This window comes from Urocampus carinirostris, chromosome 12 (assembly GCF_059441175.1).
Source record: "Urocampus carinirostris isolate Australia breed hairy pipefish chromosome 12, RoL_Ucar_1.0, whole genome shotgun sequence".
In the NCBI taxonomy this organism is placed as follows: Eukaryota; Metazoa; Chordata; class Actinopteri; order Syngnathiformes; family Syngnathidae; genus Urocampus; species Urocampus carinirostris.
The window spans coordinates 41516563-41541086 of NC_142360.1; the positions used below are offsets into that span (position 1 = coordinate 41516563).

The 24524-nt window shown below is 44.7% G+C and overlaps 1 protein-coding gene across 4 annotated transcripts in view; it reads right to left on the minus strand.

The window, feature by feature from the left end:
- The window catches only part of ralgps2 (Ral GEF with PH domain and SH3 binding motif 2), a 94558-nt gene that overhangs the window by 60071 nt on the left and 9963 nt on the right, over window positions 1-24524 (minus strand). For all 4 annotated transcript variants that reach the window (XM_088349156.1, XM_088349155.1, XM_088349154.1 and 1 more), the window contains exons 2-4: window positions 4336-4441; window positions 1263-1392; window positions 393-500 (exon numbers count right to left, since the gene is read on the minus strand). In XM_088349156.1, the coding sequence (XP_088205282.1) occupies window positions 393-500; window positions 1263-1319 (165 nt within the window). In that variant the 5' untranslated portion in view covers window positions 1320-1392; window positions 4336-4441. The remainder of the gene's footprint in view (window positions 1-392; window positions 501-1262; window positions 1393-4335; window positions 4442-24524) is intronic.

A 24524-nucleotide genomic window follows, 5' to 3' on the forward strand; every position in this document is an offset into this window, starting at 1 on the left:
TTTTACAGAGGTCTGCAAAATGAAATGACCGATTACTCAATCATTTGGTGTATAATGTTCGCTAATAAAAAAATTGGAAAAGCCGTTTGGGAGTCAAAAGAGTCGGCTCTTAATGAAGAGCCGCTCCTCGAAAAAGACACCAATTTCCCACGGTTATTCTGATGAAGCCGTCCTCTTGGATGCGACAGTAGGGGGCAGTCACGCTTCACTGGACAACTCTTCAATGAGGACTGGTCATTAGGTTTCTCCTTTTTCAAAGCGTCGTGTCATGGAAATCATTTCAAGCGTTTTCAAGCACTTGGCAAGATTACAATTCAAGCGTTTTCAGGGAGCGCCGCGTTGGAGACCCCTGGCTCGGCTCAAATATCAAAAAACACATAAAAGAGTCTCACGGCATATTCTTCAGGCGTGACCTTCAGAACGTCAAAGACGACGGCGTCGAAGCTCTTCTTCAGCTCGCCGGACGCCTTGTCGCTCAGAGACTCCGAGCTGCTGCTCCTCTGGAACGGACACACCGACACGTTTTCTTTGAGAATGGAAAAAAACACTTGCGCTTCCGGGAACCGAAACGGAACTTCGAAAATGGTCGACTCGCCGACGCCATCTTCTGGCTGAAGTCGTCATCGCCGCTCTTTTGTCGCGCGTGCGAGTACGTGCGGGGTACAGACACCTTTTTCACGGCCAAATTCAAGCACATTCAAGGTCAGGTTTTTAATTACTCTATCCATCTATCTAGATAGATAGCTCTTTTGTTGCGCGTGCAAGTATGTGCGGGTACGTGCAGTTAAGTGCAGGGTACAGACACCTTTTTCACAGCCAAATTCAAGCACTTTCAAGCTCAAATTTTTAATTATTCAGTACCTTTAAAGGAAAAGAATGCAGTGCCACTCAAAGGGACTTTGATAACTAAAGTTGATATCTTGCTGCTAGCACATACTTGGTGCTCATTCGAGCTGTTCCCATCTTTTGTGTCCATGGGCTGCTCTAAACTGACATGAATTCTGCCATCCTGCTTCAACAATGCACGCGCAGCTTCAACACGTCACACTTGTTTACAAACACGGAAAAGGGCTCTAGAGGTGTTGAGTGATAATGGAGTTCTCAGAGAATCTGTGTCTCTAAATCGGTGAAAATAGAATTTTAAATCGTTGCATTTTAGGAATTCGAGCCGAGGAGCACATCACCGATCCACGTAATGCAGTGTCGTTAAGAAGGCTCCAAAAAGGGAAAGAGAAGTCGGCACGGGCGATAGGCGGCCTCACCTCCGAGAGGCTGGTAGCAATGGCGGAGAGGCTGGATTGGCCATTGGGGAAGTTCATGGTTCCCTCGGCACGCGGCGCTAGCGCTGGTGGCCGGCGTTCATCCTGCTCTGCTCCCAAAGCCCACCCTGCCCTAAAAAACAAAAAGGGAAAAAAACCACATTGGAAAGGGTTCTTGCCGTCTAAGGCAAGTTCCATTCGAGACTTTTCAAGACCGTTTTTATAACTTTTGACATCACATTTAAGAACAAGTTGACAAAATAACAAACACAATTTAAAAACACAATACATAGTGCCTTGTAAACGTGACCTGGCACAGCCACGGCCAGGAACCTTCACGGGACAGACACTTGTCGTGAAATGCTCCAGAGTAAACGTCTCTGTCCACAGTTTCTATGGGGGTTGTGGGTAGACCCAAGGCGCACGTCGGACTGAGAACACATCGCCGTTTTAACGGTTCCGTTATTGCGGTCGCGCAAAATCGGTGAATCGTGAAACAAATATTTTTGGTCCCAACAATCAGAAATCTTATGAAACTGTTCACATTTTCAGGACTTTGTCCAATGGAGCAACGCTAACATCCTGCACCTGAAGACCAGGGAGATGGTGGTGGACTTCAGGAGAACTAGAACTCACCCGGTTCCTGTAACTATCAAAGGAGAATGTGTAGAATTTGTCCAGACCTACAAATACCTGGGTGTGCAGCTGGACAATAAACTGGACTGGACTGCCAACACAGAAGCTCTATGCAGGAAAGGTCAAAGCAGACTTTACTTCCTCAGAAGGTTGGCGTCCTTCAACATCTGCAAAAAGCTCCTGTAGATGTTCTATCAGACTGTTGTGGCAAGCGCCTTCTTCTATGCGGCAGCGTGTTGGGGAGGCAGCGCTAAGAAGGATGCCTCTTGTCTTAATAGACTGGCGAGGAAGGTGGGCACAGAGCTGGACAGCCAGACAACTGTAGCTGAGAGACGGGCACCGAACAAGCTGCGGTCAATCCTGGACAATTCATCACATCTACGACACAGCATCATCTCCAAACAGAAGGCAGACTGCTGTCACAGTCTTGTTCCACGGACAGACGGAGATCATTTCTTCCTCATGCCATGAGGCTCTTTAACTCCACCCGGGGGATCAAAAGCCCACATGAAACCCCACCCCCACATTTGCATATTACCCTATTTTTAGTTACAGTGTAGCACTATTTGAATACTCTATATCAACACGTTATATTGGGTATTTATGTATGCCATTTCTTTTCTTTTATGATTATTTGATTTTCAACAAAGGATACTGCTGGAAGTGTGAATTTCCCTACGGGGATAAAGAAAGTATCTACCTACATCTGACCAAATAAGGCTTTTTTTGAGAGTAATGAATTGAATGCCTTTTTCAAGGATCCACAGAAACCCTGTTCTAGCAGGAAGCAGCACCTCTACCTGGTGGAAAGCGCTTGGAGGAGTCTTTCTTCAGTGACTCCAAAAGCACCACAGAATCGCAGACCGTTTACCGTTTCCTTCCCAAACCGGAGGATGTTCTCTCGAGTGGCATTATTGGTCAAGTGAGATGAGCCTTTAATTGAGATGACTGCGGACCATATGGACACTTTCCCGTCCGGTAAGGAGAGAAGGAGAAGGGGATTAGCGGAAGATCTGCACTAAACAGCTTACAGTACAACCCGGTGGACTCCATAAGGACACACTTGAACTGGAGGGAGGGGGGCGTGTTTCATTTTGCTGGAAAGGGTTTAGAAGAAGGGTCTCCAACTCATTTGAGTTGGGGGCCGCTGAACTCCAAAACGAATGGCATCGAAAGTGCCTACGCCGAAGGGTTGGGGATCTTTCGGAGGCTCACCATTAAATGATGAGATGGCTTTATGGGGGGAAGGTTCAATGACAAAACGATCATTGAGATTGTTTCTTTCCTTCGTTACATTCTATGTTTTCATTTCATTCATCCCCACTCCAGTTTATCTGCAAAACACTGGAAATGACTAATTATAGGCGCCACGAGCATTGTTATGGGTTTTAACGCACAAAAATGCGTTGATTCGAGGAATCAACTCCTTGCCCTGAAGAATTATTGTGCCGGCGAGATGAGGGGGCCCTATCGTTGATGCAGAGCCGAAGCTAAGGCGTCGATGCCGTCTGTAATCATGGAAAATGTGAACCTTTTACCAAATAAGACCGACGAACTGGCTGTGCTAGTGAAAAACATCAAAGTTTGCTGTGCTTTACGGAAACGTGGCTCACGTCTAGCAACCCGGACGCTAAAGCGGAGCTACCCAGCTTAAGGGCCGTTAAGGCAGACAGAGACAAAAAAGCCTGCGGGAAGCGGAGAGGAGGCGGACTTGCTATCTACGTGAAGACGAGGTGGTGTCACTCTGGGCACAAAGATTTCATCTGCTACAGGGACGTCCAACTTTTGGCCTAGCATGAGACGTCATCCAATCCGCTAAACTACCACACAGCACCCCGAGGCCATCCTGTTAATAAATGACAGAAGGATACTGCTGGAAGTGTGAATTTCCATATGGGGATGAATAAAGTATCTATCTATCTATGAAGTCATTTGGTGCATAGTGTTTTATTATTATTGATAATATATCCTTAAAGGAACTAACAATCCGAGGAGCCGTTTGGGAGCCAAAAGAGCTCTTCTTAGTGAGTCGAACCGAAAGAGCCTCCTTTCTAAATGGAGTTGTCCTCTTGGGTGCGACCAGCGATTCGCGTGAGGACGGCATCACGGCAAGCCGCCAGAGCAGGCCCATCGGCAACGATTGGAAGCATTTTCCAGCACTTCACCCAAACATCAAAAATGTTCTTCAACTTGGAAACGCAATATTAAGAGTCAAGCATTTTTGAGGATTACAAGCAGCCGTACAAACCCTGTTCTTAATGATTGTTCTATTGGGAAATTCCTCATGAAGTGATTATACATGAAAACAAACGGGCTTCTGCCGTTTGGTCCACCCTGGTGAAAATAACAGGAGGGGACTGACAGGCGGTTGAAATGCAAAGACATTTTGAGGGAAATCAGTCGGCATTTAAGGGGCGCTCTGGCCTAAAAAGCGTCTCACCGTCGGAGTGTCAGATAAGCATGCTTGCGCAGATGAGCCCAGAGTCTCGCCGCGCCCCGCCGTCGTCTCGGCTCGTGAGGTAGCGTGGCGCTGATGTCCGATGAAACTTTAGGGAGAGAAAAAAAAAGAAATGTCACTTTTCAAGTCCCGCTTATCGGCCACTAGGTGTCTCGGCGAGCTGACGTGACGTGCGATAGGGTCAGCGCACGATTGCCGCGTACCGGTCGGGGGTTGCGATTCCCTCGTCCGCTTGGAGTTTGTTATCACAGAAGAGGGACGGAGGAGAAACCAACAAACGGCGGATTCCCTTTTCTCATCCCTTCATCTATGAAGTCATTCGGGGCATTGAGTTTCATTTTTATCGATACTCTATCATTAAAAGCACTAACAATCAGAGGAGCCGTTCGGGAGCCGAAAGAGCTCTTCTTAGTGAGTCGAACCGAAAGAGCCTCTTTTCTAAATAGAGCTGTCCTCTTGGGCGTAGGCGGCGGTGGCTAGGACATTTGTAACATTTATGTGTTAACCGTGGATATAAAAATCATGATTCATGGAGGAAACTGCACGCTCGCACAACAGTGGATCTCGTTCATTCAAAAGCTTCCTATGCCTAGGACTTAGCTTAGGGTTTGTACACCCATAATCGTGGCCAAATTCAAGCTTTTTCAAGGCCAATTTCTCCAGTACTTTCAAAGGAAGAAATCCAGCACCAATCAGAAAAACAATTTTTGTTGACTTTGATAATTAAAACAATAATAATAATAATAATTTCCTTTGTATTGTCATTCTTTGTAACAATGTACACAGAACGAAATGTCGATACACCTGACCCGTTGTAGCGAGTCGATGCAGCCGCAGCCAGAGGGCGCCGCCATTATACCAATTAGGTATGTCTCGGCCGAGGCACGAACCAGCGACCTCCCAGTCTCAAAGCGGGCACACTACCATCTAGGCTACTGAGCTGGTAAAGTGGCTATCTTGATTCTAGCACATACTTTGTGCTATATTGGGCTTTTTCTATCTATGATCTCAATGGGCTGCTATAAACTGACGTGAATTCTGCCATTCTGCTTCAACGATGCACACGCTCGGTCGAACTTTTTTACAAACACGGAAAAGGGCTCTATGGGTAATAAGTGAAGACAATACGGAAGACAAAAAAGGAAAAAAGTACTTTATGTATAAAAAGCAGGAAAATGAGCCAAATTTGAGCTCATTTGAATGATATCTGAAGCAGGGTGCATTCAATCTTTCAATATTAGAGACTACTAATATTTTGCTTTTTGTTTGACTCGATGGAACTTGTTCTTTGATGTGTTTTTTCAAAGGATCCGTTTCTAAATTGGTGAACATTGAATCTTTTTTAAATATCATCATTTATTTATGGTGTTTTTTTTTTATTGTATCGTTTTGCATTTTCAGGGATTTTGTGTCGACGTCCGACTTTCTATCTGTGCTGTAAGTAAAAAGCTCAAATTGTTTTGTACTTTATAATTTTTAGGGTGGATTGGTGAATATTTTCATATAAATGTAATTTGTTTTTTCAGGGATTCCTGCAAAACATATACATTTCGTTTTATTAATATTGATAATACCGTTTGGGAGCCGAAAGAGTCGCCTCTTCTCAGTGATCCGAGCCAAAAGAGCAGGCTTTCTAAATAGAGCTGGCCCCATTGAGTGCGACCAGTAGGGGGTGGTGACGCTTCACACGACAAGCCACCAGAGCAGGCGTGTCAGTGTCACTTTTACACACCCTTTTTTTTTTTTTTTTTTTCTTCATTTATTGCGCGGTCTACAGAGCCGGACTGCCAAGAAACAGGGAAGAATTAAGTATTTTGAAGCACTTCAGCCAAAATTCAAGCATTGTCCTGACCTTGAAAACACAATAAATATCAAGCATTTTGAAGGATTTCAAGCACCTGTAAGACCCCTTTCTAAGACAAAAACCTCATGTGAAGGCATCGGAGGATTGAGGTCTTCTTGTTTCGCATTTGTAGGCCTGACTGCTAACCTAGTTCCAAACAAGGATCAAAGGGCATCAGCGAGGCTCCTTTTACAACGCCAAATCCCTTTCATAAAGGTGTGTCGACTTATCTCCACAACTTCCTATACTAAAATAAATACAAAGTTTTATGCGCCCCGGCATGCCTGTGAGTCAAGACGGCTGACTATATTAAGGTTTTAAAAAGGTCCGTAGTAGAAAAGTGTGTGTGGGATTAAGATTAAGGGAAGCACGTTCAGGTGGAGACCGATACCGTATATGAGCTCTCATCATAACTTTAATCGGTCATTCAAGCTGTGCGTTTGTGATCGAGAGCATAAAAAGCACACTAAAGTGGAAATCTGAGTGATGAGCTCTTACCATAACATCTATTTGTCAATCAGTCTCTAAAGCAGGAGTATCCACACTTTCCAATTGGCGAGTCATGTCGGTCGAATTGACATTTTTATGTACGTATTCATTTTGATGTATCTTTATAAGAGTTGCTGCTGCGCCTAATTCTGAAAGATGAGTCATGGTAGTTAAAATCGGTTCTTATTTTTTTAAAAGGTTTTAAAAAGAAGTTTTATATGAAATCGTAACAAATATTCTTTGTTTCGGCAGCACGGCAGCGCAGTGGTTAGCGCGTGTGCGGCACGGTTCTGAGGTCGCGAACCTACCTGTGTAGAGTTTGCATGTTCTCCCCGTGCTTGCATGGGTTTCCTCCGGGCACTCCGGTTTTCTCCCACATTCCACTAACATGCATGTCAGGTGAATTGGCCGGTCCGAATTGTCCCTAGGTGTGAATGAACGAGCAAATTGTCTGTCCCTGTGTGCCCTGCGACCAGTTGAGGGTGTCCCCTGCCCACTGCCTGAAGATTGCTGGGATGGGCTCCGGCACCCCCGCGACCCTACTGAGGAGAAGCGGTCTAGATAATGGCTGGATGGATAGATAGTCTTTGTTTCTTTTTGCGTTGTTGAAAATTTCTCACGTCAATTTGTAAGCTTTTACAGCAAATGATTATCGGCTCCAGATATCGGTGATCGGCCTCCTCTTAATACTAATACTCGGTATCCGAAACCCCATATTGGTCAATCGCTAATGGGGACTCGATGAAGGACAAAAGCAGGTACTGTCCCTGCAAGCATGGTACAAGGCTTAGAACAGGAAGGGCAAAGTAGTATGATGTCAACATTCAGTGAAGCTTATTGGGTGCTGGTGGCCAACCATCACAGCGTCGCCTACCAAAAGTAGACCCCTCCTCGGCCCGGTGAGTCACCGGGATTTGCCAGTCCCTCTAAACTGTTGTAGTCACACGCGGAATGGGGCCGCCCGTCGCAACTCGCGGCACATTCCGCGACAAAGCCTTGGCAAGTTTATTGCCCCGATAAGACGCGCGCCTCTTCGGTCCACAGCCGCGCGAGCGACGTCTCGGAGAAACGATGCGGCGACGAAGCCCTAAAATCCATCATTCAAAGTGACTCGTCGCCTCGTCGTTGCGCGTTTTAGGAGTACGTGAAATCGATGCAAACACCGCGGTGCATCGGATCCCAATGTGAAGTTGCAGGGTTGTAGTACCACTAGGGTCCGTCAGAGGGCGCCCTCAGATTTTTATTAAAGTATCTTACTTTTTTTCAGTTTTTTTATTCAATATTGCATCATTAAAACCCAGACAACAGTTTTTGATATTTTTGGGCCGATAAAATTGTCGCTACTCAACATTTGGTTTCTTGCTCTATCTTCGTTTTCATTGTGTATGATCAGCTAAATGTCAGATGATTTTGGGATAAAGCCCCTATGTCTTATCTTTTGAATGCACGGATCAGGAGGACCCCTGTAGCAGCAGGTCCAAAGTTACTTTGTATGATGGACAACACATAGCCTAAAATAGTCAGTTGTCGCCGTGAACACCCGTGAGAGTTATTGTTATTATAATACAGTATGCTGAAAATGCATGAGGACCGCAATGGTGAAAAAAGGGATGGCAATGACAATGATGCCAAGTGCATCTATCTATCTACCTCGGTCATATCCCTCAAGAGGGGTGACCGACAACAAGACAAACATATATACAAAAACAAAGAAAAGTAAAAAGGGAAAAAAATAGAAAAAAAACACACAAACATTTTTGGACCATGGCCAACCCAAATGCCCAAACACCCAAACAAGTTAGGCACCTCGGCACCCGAGTCGGTCATGCTTTCGTCCCTCCAGATGAAAGCGGCCGTGTCACTCGGGTCAGGGTCACGCGACACACTCTTCCGTCCAGACAGCTTTCGCTGGTTTACCCCTGCCGCATCATACGGGTGCCCTGCCCATCCCCTGCTAAACAGCCCACTATCCTTTCACAATAATTCCTGTAACCAACAAGGGCTCTAGCTTCCACTAGATTTCGACCTCTTTCCCGCAGTGCACTCATAACACCCTCCATCCACGTCAATGGCGGCCTTCCTCTTGGTCTCCTTCCATCGACTTCAGTTCTGTAGAAGTGCATCTACTGAAGATAAAAGACTGAATAGAGGGTGGGACCACATGAGCACATACCCACTCCTTTCTTGTGCTAGGTTTTGGGACTTTGATTTGTGTCATTCTTTTTTGTTCTACTTTTGGTATAGAGGTATATACAAGAAATGGTTTATCATTTTCACGTATTATTATTATTGTTGTCATTTCCTTAGTGTCTTGTAATACGAACCTATGTCAATATATTGAGGAAGTGTTGTGAGTAAATACACAGAAGGGCTCGCTGCGAGACACAATTATTAAGGAAGTGGAAGGGGAGGGTGAAATAAGCAGGTGCCTCTTCCTCGTCCTTTTCAAACACGTTACGTCAACATTTTGGGGGTTTTTGAACTTGTTTTTCGGTCTTTGTTTTCCTCGAGATCCAGATCAAGTTTTATTCATTCATTCATTCATTTGAAGCGCTTTTGTCACAGAATGCAATCCGAAAACTATTTCCTTCTAGATACAAGTCAAGTCATGTTTATTTGTTTGGTCCTTAATCACCAAGAGTCTCAAAGGGCTGCACAGACCACAGATTATTGCAAACCACAGACTATCATGACATCATCCCCTGATCTAAAACCTACATGAGGGCAAGGAAAAACTCAAAAACCTCAACATGAGGAAAATGAAGAAACCTTGAGAAGGGACCGCGCATGTGAGGTCATCCCCCCTCCAGGATGACCAGGCTACAAATAATACACATATATTGTCAACAAAAAAATATATAGGTTATTCATATGCTATAGCCTAGATTTAAAGATTTCCACTGAGGTTGAAGATCCAATCTCAGGAGGGAAGAGCATTCCAGAGCACCAAGGCCCCCAATGGAAAACGCTGTCGGATTTCTTCCTGGCTCTTGGGATCACTAAAATTTTTAGAGCGTTGGCTCCGGACCGGAACACCAGGGAAATTAAATCTGAACGATATGAGGGAGCCAGTCCATGCATGATTTTGTACACTATCAACAGAACCCTAAGCTTCTTGTCTTATTTAAAAGCCTGGCTGTAGCATTTAGTACCCGCTGAAGGCTCCTGATTTTGGACTTCGGGAGACCGGAGAGTAGTGCGTTACAGTCATCGAATCGGGAGGTAACAGACGCGTGACAAGATGAAAAGGATAAGAAAGACCTTGTGTCGAGTCATCAGGCTAATCCTGCATGCGGACGTCGTGTCGCCAGGCCACAGAGAGACGCATCAGGGAAACGCGTCCGGGATGCGGCTCAAAAAGTGGCTCGGCGTGTTGAGGAGAAGATGGGGCTGGCCATTTAAAGCTCGTCCGTGACGTGGCTAATTACTACCTCCAAATGGGGTTCTGTCTTCGCAGCCGGAGCCCTTTTATCTGCGTAGCACTTCCGAAAATCGCAATCCAAGACACAACCCAAATGAATTCTGTTCTTGAACCGTTTGGAAAATGTCCCCTTTGAAAGGGGAGCCTCTCACGTTTTGTCCCAATCTGAAATGAAAACTGCAGGTACTACTAACATCGAGTCATCGGAGTCGCAACACCGTCACCCGAATTTCTTTTTGCAATAGCATGCCAGCAAAAGAATGCGGCACAATAAACAGCTGGGACAAGAGCGTGAAGCCTTACTTGGCCCCAGGTGAAAATTGTTTACGATCTGAATTTTTTTAAAGGTATGTCAAAGAACTTCCAAAAGTGGCCACGTGAAGACAACCAGTTTCCAGTCCTAAAACGAAATGAAATGATTTGCATTTCTATAGCGCTTTTCAAGTCAATGACTTCCCAAAGCGCTTTACAGTGTGCTTCACATTTCCCAATAGCGGCCTTGTATTGCAGCCATGTAAGACGCTAATCTGCTTATTGGGGGTATTAGTGGTTCAGTGTCTTACCCAAGGACACTTCGACATGTAACACGGACGAGCCGGGATTCAAACTGGGATCCCTTGATCCCAAGACGAGCGCTCTACCTCCTGAGCTACTGCCGCTACCAGCTCTATAGTTTTCAGGTATCTTGTTTCAGACAGACTGATTTTCTAGGATGCGTCCATTTTGAAATGGTCATCATATCTTGAATCCCAAGAAATCAGGCGTTCCAATGGTCTGTGGGATGATGGATTTCAATGACTGGTGACACCGTGAAGACACCCCCTTGTTTTTTGACAGTCTGATGGCCCGCTAAGGAATGTTAAGGGGTTAACAGAAGCTCCCCTGACGATTAGTTTTGGTCCAGTGTGCCCATCATTTCTAGGGACCTTTATTGAAGTTGAGAGCTACTTCTTGAGTATAAATCCGGGGTTAGCAATTGGATGCACAAAAAACCCATTGCTTAATTGCGTTGAGCTGATGATACGGTAGCCGGATCATGTTTACCACGATTAGTAAACAGGTAAAGGTCACACGTCCATTGAGTTTGAGAACCCTGATTTAGATGAATGGATGTAAAATGAAATCGTATTAAACAAGGGACTGTTCTCTATACAAAAGAACCAGAATGTTCCTAAACTTGCTCACATTTACAGTGTTCTGGTTTGCCCGAGTCCCTGCGTCCTAGACGCATCATTTTTGCTGGGGACGCATCGTCTCAAATCAACGTGTGTCCCCCGGACGCAACTTTTTGACACAAAATAGTCATTTTTACCCGATTATTTTTTTTAACAAAGATTTAACGCACTCCAAACTTTTCGTCAGGCAGATCCGCCATTGTTGTTTTGGTCTCGCGGTTCGAATTTTCGCCTGCACGCTGATCTCGGCAAACGAGATCTCGTTGCTTCAGGATGACGTCATTGTGGTTCTTGTTGTCGAGGGAAGGTAAAAATCAACACAAAATTGGTCATTTCTTCAGTGTCGGTAATAAGTCGAAACATAATGCAGAAAGTGATAACAACGGCAATAATTCCGGCACGAAAAAACAGCGGAGAAATTCTTTGGAAGATGGCGGAGGCAAGGAAAACACGTGTGTTGAAGCGAACAATTTGACGAAAGAAAATAAAAGAATACTCCAAGCAAGAAAAGGACTTTTCTGCCAAAATGGACTCAATTATATTCCTGGTGACGCTATGAGGAGGATGATAATGGATTGGACCTTGAGAAGGCATTCCAACTGTGGCGGGACAGAAATCCACGAAGAATATATGAACTGCAAAATCAGAAGTGATAACTTGCTTTGTATTACCAATTCACTGTGATGATTAAAACTGCATGAAAATATAGATTAATATAATTATTTCAGCAATATTATTTAGAATAATGTACAATATTGTTGTGAACTGAAAAGTCTTGAAGCGATAACTGATTTGTATTACCAATAAACTGTGTTGATTAAAACGGAATGAATATATGGATTTATATGATATATTTGTCGCCTATTTACAATTTCAACCTGGATAAGACTCAATTTTGAGGAGCCATAGATCTCTGTCGGGACCCATAGATATTTGAGCATGCGAGTACCCGGGACCCATCACTTTTCACAGCTCAAACGAACACTGCATTTACGTAACGGTTTCAATGTAGCAGTGTTAGTAGAAGTTTAAAATGTCCCAAAACTCACTCAAGTAAATGTAAGTGTGAAGCACATTGTAAAGCGCTTTGGGAGCTCTTCGTTACCTTGAATAGCGCTGTGGAAATGCAGACCATGCCACACGTGACACCAAATCTAGAAATCTTTGGCAGCAGCGTTTACGTTTTCATATGGTCGCTTCAAAATTCCTGCTCAGTCGGCTATGAAAAATGTTGTCAGAACGACGGTCAATAAGTATGAAGAAAATCCCCGAATCCGAGCGAAGGTGCCTTCTTACATAGGCCGGTAAAGTGCTTCGTCCGGCCGGTTGGTGAAATGCTGGCGCTTCTAAAGCTGTATCCTGGCAGCCGCTGGCACGGTGGGGTGTGATTATGCTTTTTTTAGACGCGTCTGGCTCTTTTCCTCTTCCCGTCCCTGTCCCTGGCAGATTTCGGCTTTTGATAATTAGAACCTTAGCGGAGAGGTTGGGGCGCGCCTCGGTCATCGGCGGACGTGTCGCGAGTAAAGGCGGATCCTTCACAATAACCGCAGCCTTGGCATTTTGGCTTTGTTATTCAGGAGGGGGATTATGGCAAATTCAGACCGTTATGCCACTTCGTAAAACGCAAAAATAAAAGGTAAACGCTGATGTTTATAAAGCACTCCTAAAGTAGGACTTCTTTTCTCGGCAGATTTTTGAAAAAGTTGACCTCCATGACATGCATTGTACATTGTATATGTATATATTAGACTATAAAAGAGCTTGAGCGTGACAAATGCATTTGAAATGAAATGCGTCCGGTCCAAAAGACAAACATCATTGTTAAAACGTTAAAGACAACAACGGTCGGTTGTTACGTCGAGTCACGATTATTTGTATGGCCCTTAATCACAAAAAGGGCTGCAGAAACCACCATGACAGCATCCCCTGATCTGAAACCTACACGAGGGCAAGGAAAAACTCAAAGCGCACGAGGAAAATGAAGAAACCTCGAGTGGAGCCGCGCAGGAGATTACCAGGCTGTAATGGATGTTGCAAGGGCGGCATCAACTGAAGAGGGAGAGTGCTCGTCTTGGGATCAAGAGGTCGCAGGTTCGATTCCCGGCTCCTCTGTGTTATATGTCGAAGTGTCCTTGGGCAAGACACTGAATCACTAAAGCCCCCAATAAGCAGGTAGGCGCCTTGCATGATTGGTGTGTGAATGGGCAAGTGTGAAGCCCATTGTAAAGCGCTTTGGGAGGTCTTCATTGACTTGAAAAGCGCTATACAAATGCAGACCATTTACCATTTAGCATCTTGATTATCCTCAAAACGTTTGGAGGCAGACTCCCTATTGGTGTGTGAGTGTGTGTGTGAATGGGTAAGTGTGAAGCACATTGTAAAGCGCTTTGGGAGCACTTCATTGACTTGAAAAGCGCTATAGAAATACACATTATCATTTACCATTTATCAACAAACATTAGACATAGACAATAACAGAATGCCCAGTTGACCGCTTATTTGACCGCTAGATTTCAAACCCTCGAGAATCGTTAAGTACTTTGCAGTTGACCACTGAATATACTTCACAAATTGTACGTTTGTCTTTTAAGTATGATCCGATTGTTCGACTCATTGTTCCCGGGGTCGGTGACAAGTCCACTCTTAAAATAATCGCTGCTGCCCTAGTCATAAAGTCAGAAGTCATCTTTCTCATTAGCATCAAGTCCTCTTCCAAGCTGCGCTTTGCCATAAATAAGTGAAGCAGACGCTGTGCCGATCTTTTAAAGCGGTGGCATGTGCTGCGTGATTTGTTGCCCGGGCAGGCGGGCGGCGAGCCCGGCTTCGACGAGCGAGGCCGACGGACGAACCGGCCAAAAGAAGAAAGGACGAGAGTGAAAACGCTGCGAGCGCACGGATCGTTAACGAGGAAAGGCCGGAGGAACAATGCGTGGCGGCCATGCGGTCAGAGGAAACCAGATAGCATCTGGATGCCTTCCTCCAGGAGTCTCCGAGGATCGGCTTAAGTCAATACTGCCGCGCTCGTACCACTAAAAAGCTTCGTTTGGAAAAGATAACTTGAATGGCACTCGCCTCAGACCACTGCCAAGGCGCATCAGGCCTGAATGGGATTTTCTGGCTCGTCAGGCAAAGGACCGATACGCCGAAGCGAAAAAGCTGACGCCCGTGACAGGCTTTTGTACCATCTGGCTACAAACCATAGTGAACAGTGGTTATGACCAGTAAATGGAAAACAAAAAATACACTATTCAACACCATAAGATCATAAGCACCGCCGAGAGCGGCAGCCTTTCCAGCAGCTCTGTGTTATTTTGCTCTTTTTGTGATTTATTCTTTTAAGTGTCTGCGGTGTTTTTTGTCCCGTTTGACGACTCTTTGGATGACTTTCTATCCTATAGTTATGAGTTTTAACGCACAAAAACGCGTTTATTCAAGGAATCAACTCCTTGCCCTGATGATGAGGGGCCCCCATCCTGGATGCAGAGCCGGAGCTAAGGCTAAGCGGCTAGCGGCGTCACAAGTCTTCGGTACCGTCCGTAATCATGGTAAATGTCAACTCTCTCCGAAATAAGACCGACGAACTGGCTGTGCTGGTGAAAAACATCAAAGCGTACAGGGAGTGCAGTTTGCAGTGTTTTACGGAAACGTGGCTCACGTTTAGCATCCCGGACGCTAACGTGGAGCTACACGGCTTCAGCGCTGTTAGGGCAGACAAAGTCACAAAAGCCTGCGGGAAGCAGAGAGGAGGTGGACTCGCTAACACGAGGTGGTGTATCCCTGGGCACAAAGATTTCTATCTGCTGCAGGGACGTTGAACTTTTGGCCTAGCGTGTAACGGCATCCACTCCCCTGTTGCTAAACTACTAACACAGCACGCTGAGGCCATCCTGTTCATCTATTAATAAACAACAAAAGGATACTGCTGAAAGTGTGAATTTTCCTACGGGGATGAATCAAGTATCTATCTATCTATGAAGTCATTTGTTGCATAGTGTTTCATTATTATTGATAATATATCATTAGAGGAACTAATTGAGGAGCCGTTTGGGAGCTGAAAGAGCTCTTCTTAGTGTGTCGAACCGAAAGAGCCTCTTTTCTAAATAGAGCTGTCCGCTTGGGTGCGACCCGTGAATTAATAAACAACAAAAGGATACTGCTGGAAGTGGGAATTTCCCTACAGGGATGAATCAAGTATCTATCTATCTATCTATCTATCTATCTATCTATCTTTTGAACACCATTGGCAATGACTAGTCAAAGGAATATCGTGCAGCTGTCGGGTGAGGTCAAAAAGCACAAAAGGCGCTATATAGATAAACTTAGGATAGCATTAATAGGGCTAGCTATCGACCCGTACAGTCTTCCTGCTGACATATTTACACATCTAACCGAATCCGTCAGTCTGCCTGACACCAGTCCGCACCATCTGTACCACTTTATTGTAAATGGAGTATCCCCATCTTCCGTCTTTGCCACAAGTTATACGATAAAATGCCAAATCGGCATCAGAAACTTGCATAGCAATAAAACACCATGGTAAAAAGTGGCGGTTCTATTCTTCGGTCTTGGTTTTTGGTATTTGTTTTATTCCAATTCCAAAGCCCGAGCTTAAGGTGCATCTCATGAAGAGTGCAACCAGTTCCTTTTAGAAATTCAGTCTCGTTACGTTCCTCTTAGCGGGAAAGCCGTCAGGAGGCGTTGATTCTCGCGCCGTCCCGGTGATCGGAAACCCGAGAAGGAGCGTCAGCTTTTCCCAGGGAGAGATTCCGGGTGGGCCCCGGGGGCTCTTGTGTAAGACGCATTTTAAGAGGCGCGACGTGTTTTAGCCTGACAAACCTGACAATTACGCGAGGGCTGATTATACAAGGACATCCGATAGTACGGAGCATTCTTTTTGGAGCATTGTTATCAAGAGGGTACCAAAGGGCGTACATCGTCCGAGATGTCGAACCGGGACGGCTGAAACAAAACGATCTTTCAAAAGGGGCATCCCTGGAGCTTCAAATCATGTTGGTTATATCGCAGGACCTAAATAACATTTGTAACCAGTTCAATTTAAGCCACTTCTTTATCAGGTGAGCAACCGATTGCATTATTCACTATAAATTGAGTTTCATCCGAGCCATTTCTGACACAATTTGCCTCTGATGTCGAAGAGTGAAATCCGCAGGGTGTCATGCAGCCCGAAGCCGGCCTCATTTATTAATTCGGCCCACTCGGCTCAAGTTTTGGAATAAATAACGCAAGAGTCAAAAACTGCCTGTTTGGTAGCAAAACGGCAGCTGGATTTCTTCTATAGCATATGAATAATCTATATTATATGTTGACAACATCTGTGTATTATTTCTTATTGCAACATCCATTTTGGCCTGGTCATCCTGGAAGGGGAATGACCTCAGTTGCGGTCCCTTCTCAAGGTTTCTTCATTTTCCTCATGATGAGGTTTTTAGTTTTTCCTTGCCCTCATGAGGATTTTAGATCAGGGGATGGTGTTTATAATTGTCCGTGGTTTGCAATAATCCGTGGTCTATGCAGCCTTTGATTAAGGGCTATATAAATAAACATGACTTGACAGTCTGTCTCATTTTCATTTTTACAAAAAGAAATAATCCTTTTACAGCTGATTCAAAAAATACCAGAATGACAAAGGTGCGATTTCATTAACATTTTTTTAAAAGCGAGGGAATGACTACGATAATGTTGAAGTGGTGTATTTTTCGAGGCAGAAATCGATCCATCTATCCGTCTACCTTGGTCATTTTTCAAGGCAGGGATCGTGGCAAGAATTAGCCCTAGCCAATCCTGCAAAACTCGAGAGGAAAAGCGGGATTTAAAAATAAATGGATGCGCGATTTTTGGAAAACAGACCTGTATTGCTATTTCAGTGCGATTTTCGATTTTAAAAGTGCATTTTTGTTTGGATTTTTCGTGAGAACCTAATCATAGTACCGTGCGAACCTAACTGGAGGGGACATCATTACCAAGAGAGTATAGAGCTGTGACAAAAAAAACAACTAAAAAGCCTACAATTAAAAACAGAATTGCAGTGAAATAATTGCAAGGACATTGGAGAGCTTCTCCTTTCAGAGTAATGAAAATGATTTAGAGAGCAGCGAGCAAGCTGCACACAATCATCGTGTTCCTGCAACTTCAGCAAGGTCCCAAATGTCACGTTTTACCACGGGTTGTAGCTCCAAGTACAGGGTTCCTACAGCTTTAGGCAAGTTAAATTGAAGATGTTTGAAGATTTTTTTTTAAGTCTTTTGAAATCAAATTTGAGATCGAGTCCACAAAAAAAAAAAACAATTGAAACAGACAAAACTAAAGAAAACAAAATCATTTTTAGTTTTCATATATATTAGATGGATAGATTTATATATGTTACACACAATAAATGGAGCCTGGTATACATGACCTGGCACGACTTTTCTCATGAAATGTCCACTTTCCATGTCGGGTTTAAAGTAAAGAAGCTTGTGAGGCTTGCTACGTAGCTTAGCCGTAGCGGTAAGCGAGACCTGCGGCCTTCTTTCCTGGCGCTGCCTCAGTCCATCCCCGGACGCGATAACAATCCACGGAGCACCCGCTGGTAATCGCTATTTATTTGCATTTAATGAACAAATTTCTTTTCAATGTAACGAGCCGCTAAGGCGACGAGCAATCGCTGTTTCTTTTGGTGGCCAATTGTGCAAAACGCCCGCTGTTTGACTGACTGCAGACACTGCATGCAAACTGCCTGGCTTTTATTGTCTAGTGCCTCTCAATTCTGGTTGGCCAAGCACTGCATCACTCACAAACACGGAATCATAAATCCTTGCAATAACCGCAGTGGCTTGCGATGACACGTCACATGGCGATACCGATGAGGTTACGGTTCATCGTGCAGCTCTCATGTGTTATAGTTACAATTCTGCCTGTAATTTGACTCGTTTCAATTTCTTTTGTGGTCAGCTTTGATCTTAAAACAGATTGAAGCCGTTTAATCGAGCAGGGCAGATATCAAAAGCCTGAATCTGCACACACACGCTTGCGCTCAGTGGAGTACAAAACGCACGAGTTCCTCTACCATGGCATGGCCTCGTTTCAGGGCTCTGATAAAACGCATTCTTACAACTTGCAACACAAAAGGTCGCCGCGGTGCAGCTCAGTGTTGAGCCCGACATGAGGAGAAGACAATACTCATTGAATCTCATATTTTCTGGACTATAAGGCGCACCTGATTATAAGGCGCACCTTCAAAAGAAGTCAAATTTATTTGTGACGCTCTTAATCACAAGAAGTCTCAAAGGGACGTACCATGACAGGATCCCCCGATCTAAAACTTATGTGAGGACAAGGAAAAACCCAAAACCTCGACATAAGAAAAATCCCGTTTCCAGGATGACCAGGCTAAAAAACTGCAGATCTCTTCTTGGCTCTTGGGATCGATAGTTGCTCTTTTGTGGAATATTTTTTCTTGCATAAGGCGCACTCGACTATAAGGCGCATGAAATTGAAATGACCTTTATGGCTCGGGTTGTACATAAATATCAGAGAATGGAAACGAGTTTTACAGAACATGAACCGTCATCATAAAAGTTTGTTTCACGCCGGTTAAGGGCGGATCTGCTACTTGTAACTTTGAAGATTTAAATGCATAAAAAAAAGGTCTCAAGGGAGGGCTTTTAGAACATATTTGAAATGTGGCATTCTAAAGGTTTTTTCTACAGTCATCTCCTGTCCTCCTTGCAAGTTCAAAATCCATAGATAGCGTCTCTCTTTATTTTGAGTGTCTATAACACTATAAACCCATCAGTAGCCATTTCAATTTTGTTAACCATACTTTACAGCCTGACGGCACTGAAAATTTCTCTTGTAGTCCTTTCGCTTTCACTCGGTTTTGAGCTGCCGCTCCGCTACTCCTGCAAAATAATCGTCTGGGCCTCGTCACCTTTTTTGTCATTTCACGAGCGCAACTATTTTCTCCGGTGTTCTCGAGGCCTGATCATAGTTCAAATGATCGACTTTTATCCAACATTTTTATGATTAATGTTGGCAAAAACCACAAGGACGATAATTATCGTTTTATCGCCCCGGCCTACATGAAACCGGTGTTTCTACTGGACTTTTAGTGGTCGTTTGAAACCTGGGCGACGTGACTCGCGAGGCATTTCCCTTTTGGGCCTCCGGAGAAATACGGCCGTGCAAAAAGGAAGCCGAAGGACAACTTAAGTCTCGTTCAAATGCAGTCGCGAGCGAGAAGGGGGAAAAACGAGAGCGAGAGGAGCAGAATGTTGTCCTAATGTGGACATGTCGGTTTGTGTCTCCCGTCCCATCAGATAGGAGCTCACAAAGATTGATTTCTTGGCGCGTGTCCGCATTCGAGCGAGTGCATATGAATCGGAACGGGCGCGACAGCTGAGACTTGTCGGGAAACAGCTGTAGCGCGATTACTTAACCCCCCACGCCCCCCCAAAACGAGACCCTCTGCAGTCTTCTGCGAGGCTGATGCACACAAATACAAAAAAAAACAAAAACAAAGGCCTAGAAAAACATTTGAACAATGCGAAGGGCACACACCCCCCCAAGACTGTCCACCCACGAGCGGCTTACAAAATTCAACGGGAAACACTCTACAGTGGAACCACGGTTTTCGAACGCCTCTCGGTTCGAACGAATCGGAGTCCGAGCAAAAATTGAGAAATTCTTGCTTCGCTGTTCGGTCAAAAAATCGGAGTTGGAACGCCAATAATGCGTGAGTGCGTACGCTAGGGTGCCATGCTGAGCGGCGTACGGCTGTTTTAGCCCCTTATTATGCCTCCCAAGAAAAGTCAGTGCAAGCAGCAAAGTTGCTACAGGTGAAAAAGGAAAAGTAGTGCGCCTACAACTATTGCTGATCTTGCCTGCGCCTTCTGCGGACCACCACAAAGGTAAGAAATCCTATTCATAATTCTTTTCTTTATCCTTTTTTTTTTTTACACGTTCACGTTAACGTCATCTTTTGTACGGAAGATGACGATAACGCGAACGTACGATTGGCCCGGGTTAGCTTTAAGTTTACGTTAAACATTCAAGGTAAACATTCAGGGTGTTGGAACGGATTAAAACGCTTTACATTATTTTGAATGGGAAAAATGATTTCGGTGATCGAAAAAAATCGGTTTTCGAACAGGGTTATGAAATGAAATGATCTGCATTTATATAGTGCTTTTCAAGTCAAGACTTCCCAAAGCGCTTTACATTGTGCTTCACATTTCCCAATAGCGGCCTTGATCTGTGCAGCCATGTAAGGCTGCTATCCTGCTTATTGGGGGTATTAGTGGTTCAGTGTCTTACCCAAGGACACTTCGACATGTAACACGGACAAGCCGGGATTCGAACTGGGATCCCTTAATCCTAAAACGATCGCTCTACCTCCTGAGCTACTGCTTCCCCAAGAACGGATTATGGTCGAGGTTCCACTGTATAATGAAAAAAGGGGTGCTAAAATGAAGTGGTACCTGACCCAGCCCCAGGGTAGAAATACCTGAACCGGCCCGAGCCATACCGATGAACTGGATTTCAGTTAGGCACATAGTCTGAAGTCAACCCGAAGATGCACTTCAGAGCCGAATTGAGCGCTTCGGCGCGCTATTCGGCGGAAGTACGTAAAGTGCCAAAGCGCGGCTTTGGTTTTACTTCAGGCTCGGTCCTTCGAATCAAGCGCGTGCTTTGGTGCTGAAGCACACGCGGCGCCGTTGTATGTGCAGCGCCAAAGTTTGTTACTCAAGTAAAAGGATTGTTACTTCATAATGATAGAACTGAAGTCATAGTACAAAATAAATAAACAAAAAGTTACCTGGCTAAAAGTAAGTGAGAGGGAGCAAGATGGAAGCCCGGCCCGGCTTAACCCGATTTAACGATCGACATTTTATGCCCGAATCTGGCCCGGGACCCGAGATCTTCCCTTTTATAATACTACTGAGACGAAGAACTTTGTAAGACACCTATGTGTGCGGCTTTCTGTTTAATACTTAGGTAGGCGAAACGGCGGCTGTGTTCGCCAAATGGTAAATGGTCTGCATTTCTATAGCGCTTTTCAAGTCAATGAAAAGCTTTACAATGTGCTTCACACTTACCCATTCACACACACTCACACACCAATAGCAGCCATGCAAAGCGCCTACCTGCTTATCGGAGGCATTTGGGATCGAGTGTCTTGCCTAAGGACACTTCGACATATAGCACGGAGGAGCCAGGAATCGAACCTGCGATCTTTTGATCCCAAGACGAGCACTCCACCTCCTGAGCTAATGCCGCCCAAACGGCTAAAGTGATTGTTCCGGCACGCTCAAGAGTAAATTGAAACCAAATTTCTGGTATATTACAGTACCTGGTACGAAGTACACACGAGTACCCCCACTTTTTAACACTAAAATCTTAACAATTTTATTCCACCGAATAGGATACTGCAGTGTACACAATCCCCGCTTCCCACAGGCTCATTTTTGCCGCATCCCCAATCTGCCCGATCCCTTACCGAGGTTTCTCAGGGAAAACCTGAGCTTGCGTGCTCCTGCTTTCTGTAAAACGTCGCCAAGTTCAATCTCTTATAGTGAATACCTCAAAGGTCACCGTACCTCGACATTGAATTTCAATCAATGTTATCAAGCTCTGGTTAATGTCTAAAGTCAGAGAGTTTAGGTGTCACTTCAAACGGAATTGAAAAGGCCCCTTGGATCATTCTGCAGGGTAAACCCTCAAGCGTATTGTAAACATGCAAGTCCAACTGTCTTCAGGAATATCAAAACAAAATTGTCTGCCAAGGCCAACAAAAGCAGTTCTCAGAGTCCTAAAAACCTAAATGGAGTTTTTGGATACGATGGGGATTTAGCTCATGTAAATGATCTCGACCAGCGCCATTGGAAAGAGACCGGGATGAAAGCATTGTCGTCTCGACTCCGAAGAAAAAAAGGCAATCAAAGAGGCTAAGACATTGCATTACGATGCGGTTTGTAGCCGCGGGATCGACCCCCCGCAGCGAGAACCGGGTCACGAGTTTCCGCGACGTAGGCCGATCTGCCGCGCTCGGCCGTTCGGGATTTCATACAAGGTCAACTCCGGACGACGGAGCTCACCCGATTAAAAGCATCATACTCAAATTTAAGAACGAATCCCGATTTTGTCTTCGTACAAGCCGAAAGCCCTAAAATGAACGAATACACATCCGTTTCTCCAATTTCATTTTTAGGCCCTGGCGTACACCTTCAACTGTCGTTTTAAGTTCTGCTCGGAGTTGTTTATGCCACGTGTTTTTGGCTCCAGGGACCATTCGAATATAGCAAGTATGAAGACGAGCACATATTTACTACCGCGGAGAAAACGCAAACATGGGTCGCATCACGTAGAAGGCGAGCCCTCTATTAATAATGCCATATTGCAACACAGACACATCATTTTATGTTGCCACGGTAACGGACCAAATTGCATTCCCTTATCATTGTTTCTCTCAAGGATTAAAGGAAACTTCAGATACGGAAAGAGAAGCGTAGCGTTTTGTTTTTTGATAGAGAACTTCAGACGGCTGTTCTTTTGGGATGGAGAAATTGAGGACTTCATTTGTGGGTGGAAAGTTAGAATATAGAGAGTACATTGTAAATTTTAACTCCAGTTATGTATGGACTAATTCCCTTGAATGAATAAAGACAGCTTTTTAGGCATCACTGCTGTGCACATGCCTTGTGGAAATGAGCACTTTTGTATGACAATAAAGTCAAATGATTTCACCGCAGTTGTTTTTGTTTGAAGATTGAGTTATTTTGTCACAGCCGTATACTCTCAGTCAGCCATGATGTCATCTCTTGGGTAGGTTTGCATGTCACTGTGATTAAGTACTCACAAAAACGCACTTCAAATCGGGAATTGCATCAAAATTGCAAAACTGTTCTGAAAAATCGCAATGTTTTTTTGTTTTTTGTTTTTTTTCAAAAATGCGCAGCCCTCGTGTGAAGCGTCAGCATGATATGGAAGCAGGCGGCGCTGGTCCTCATCGGGGAGGTCGGTAAGCTTCACTTGAGAACAAAGTCCAAACGAAGAAGGGAGAAAGCTAAGAATATTTCATCACGATAGAATCTGGCGTGACCAATCGTCAATAAAGGATTTTATACATTTGGACTATAAAGGACTTTATATGATTGACTAATGCTATGAAGATTTTCACTGAGTGGGCTTTAATGTACAAGGTCAGGGCAGGCTTTTGGAAAGGCATCATATTTTGTCTAGGGAATTTTGATAACTGGACTCTGACGGAGGACGGCAGGCGTTGTTTTGAGAAACGCTCGGTGTTGTTTTGAGTACCCCAGACATCGGGACGCTCTTCTACGAGATGGTGAAGCCCAGGGGGTTTCCTTGGCGAGCCCATGGGAGGAGTCGGCACACCATTATACGGGGAGAAGATGGTAAATGGTCTGCATTTATATAGTGCTTTTCAAGTAAATGAAAGCTAAAGGACTTCAGAAGAAGGCTTCACACGGGCTCCAACATCACTTCTTTGGCCGTCTTCGATGAAGTTCACTTAGTTCTTCTGTTGAGGGTAAATAAATCTGCCCCCGAGTGGAAATGTCGGTTTCATGGTCATTTTTCCCTCAAGAAACGAGTGCGCATAAATTGTTGGGTGAATGTAGGTTGTGTTTGGTTGATGGAGTCAGATAACTCATTCCAACAATTTGCTAAACGCTACATTTTGATCATGATTTCCCGACAATAATTCTAAGAGTGTTATTTCAAATGTTGCTCGGACAGTGCTGGCACGGTTCTTCATATTGATGACATTCAAATTTGAAAGGAACGAGACTCCTAAAGGGTTCCCGAATGTCATCATAGTCTCCCGAAAATCTGTTTCATCTGCGACCCGAGCAGGAATTTGCACTGGCATGCCAAGCGCCAATCAAACTCATTCCAGATACGCCGCACGGCCCGTCGACTCCAAAGGTGTCAAGTGGAATGGAACGCTCGTAGCTGACACGCTACGTGCCGTAAAAAGGCATCCCGGTCCGAACTCGGCCTTCAACCCGGACAGAAAAACACTGTCCGGCCGATACCGGCTGGGATTTGACTTTGCTTTTTGGACTAGCATTATAATATGAAATTCAGGCTGTTTTTAGCAAGTGCCCAAACGGGATACGCGTTAGCCGACTGCTTCCTCGCACAAACGTTCCAAGAATGTTTTCACGATGGGGTTTATGATTACGACCGGGCCTTCGTTACCCGTTTCCGGCTTTGCGAG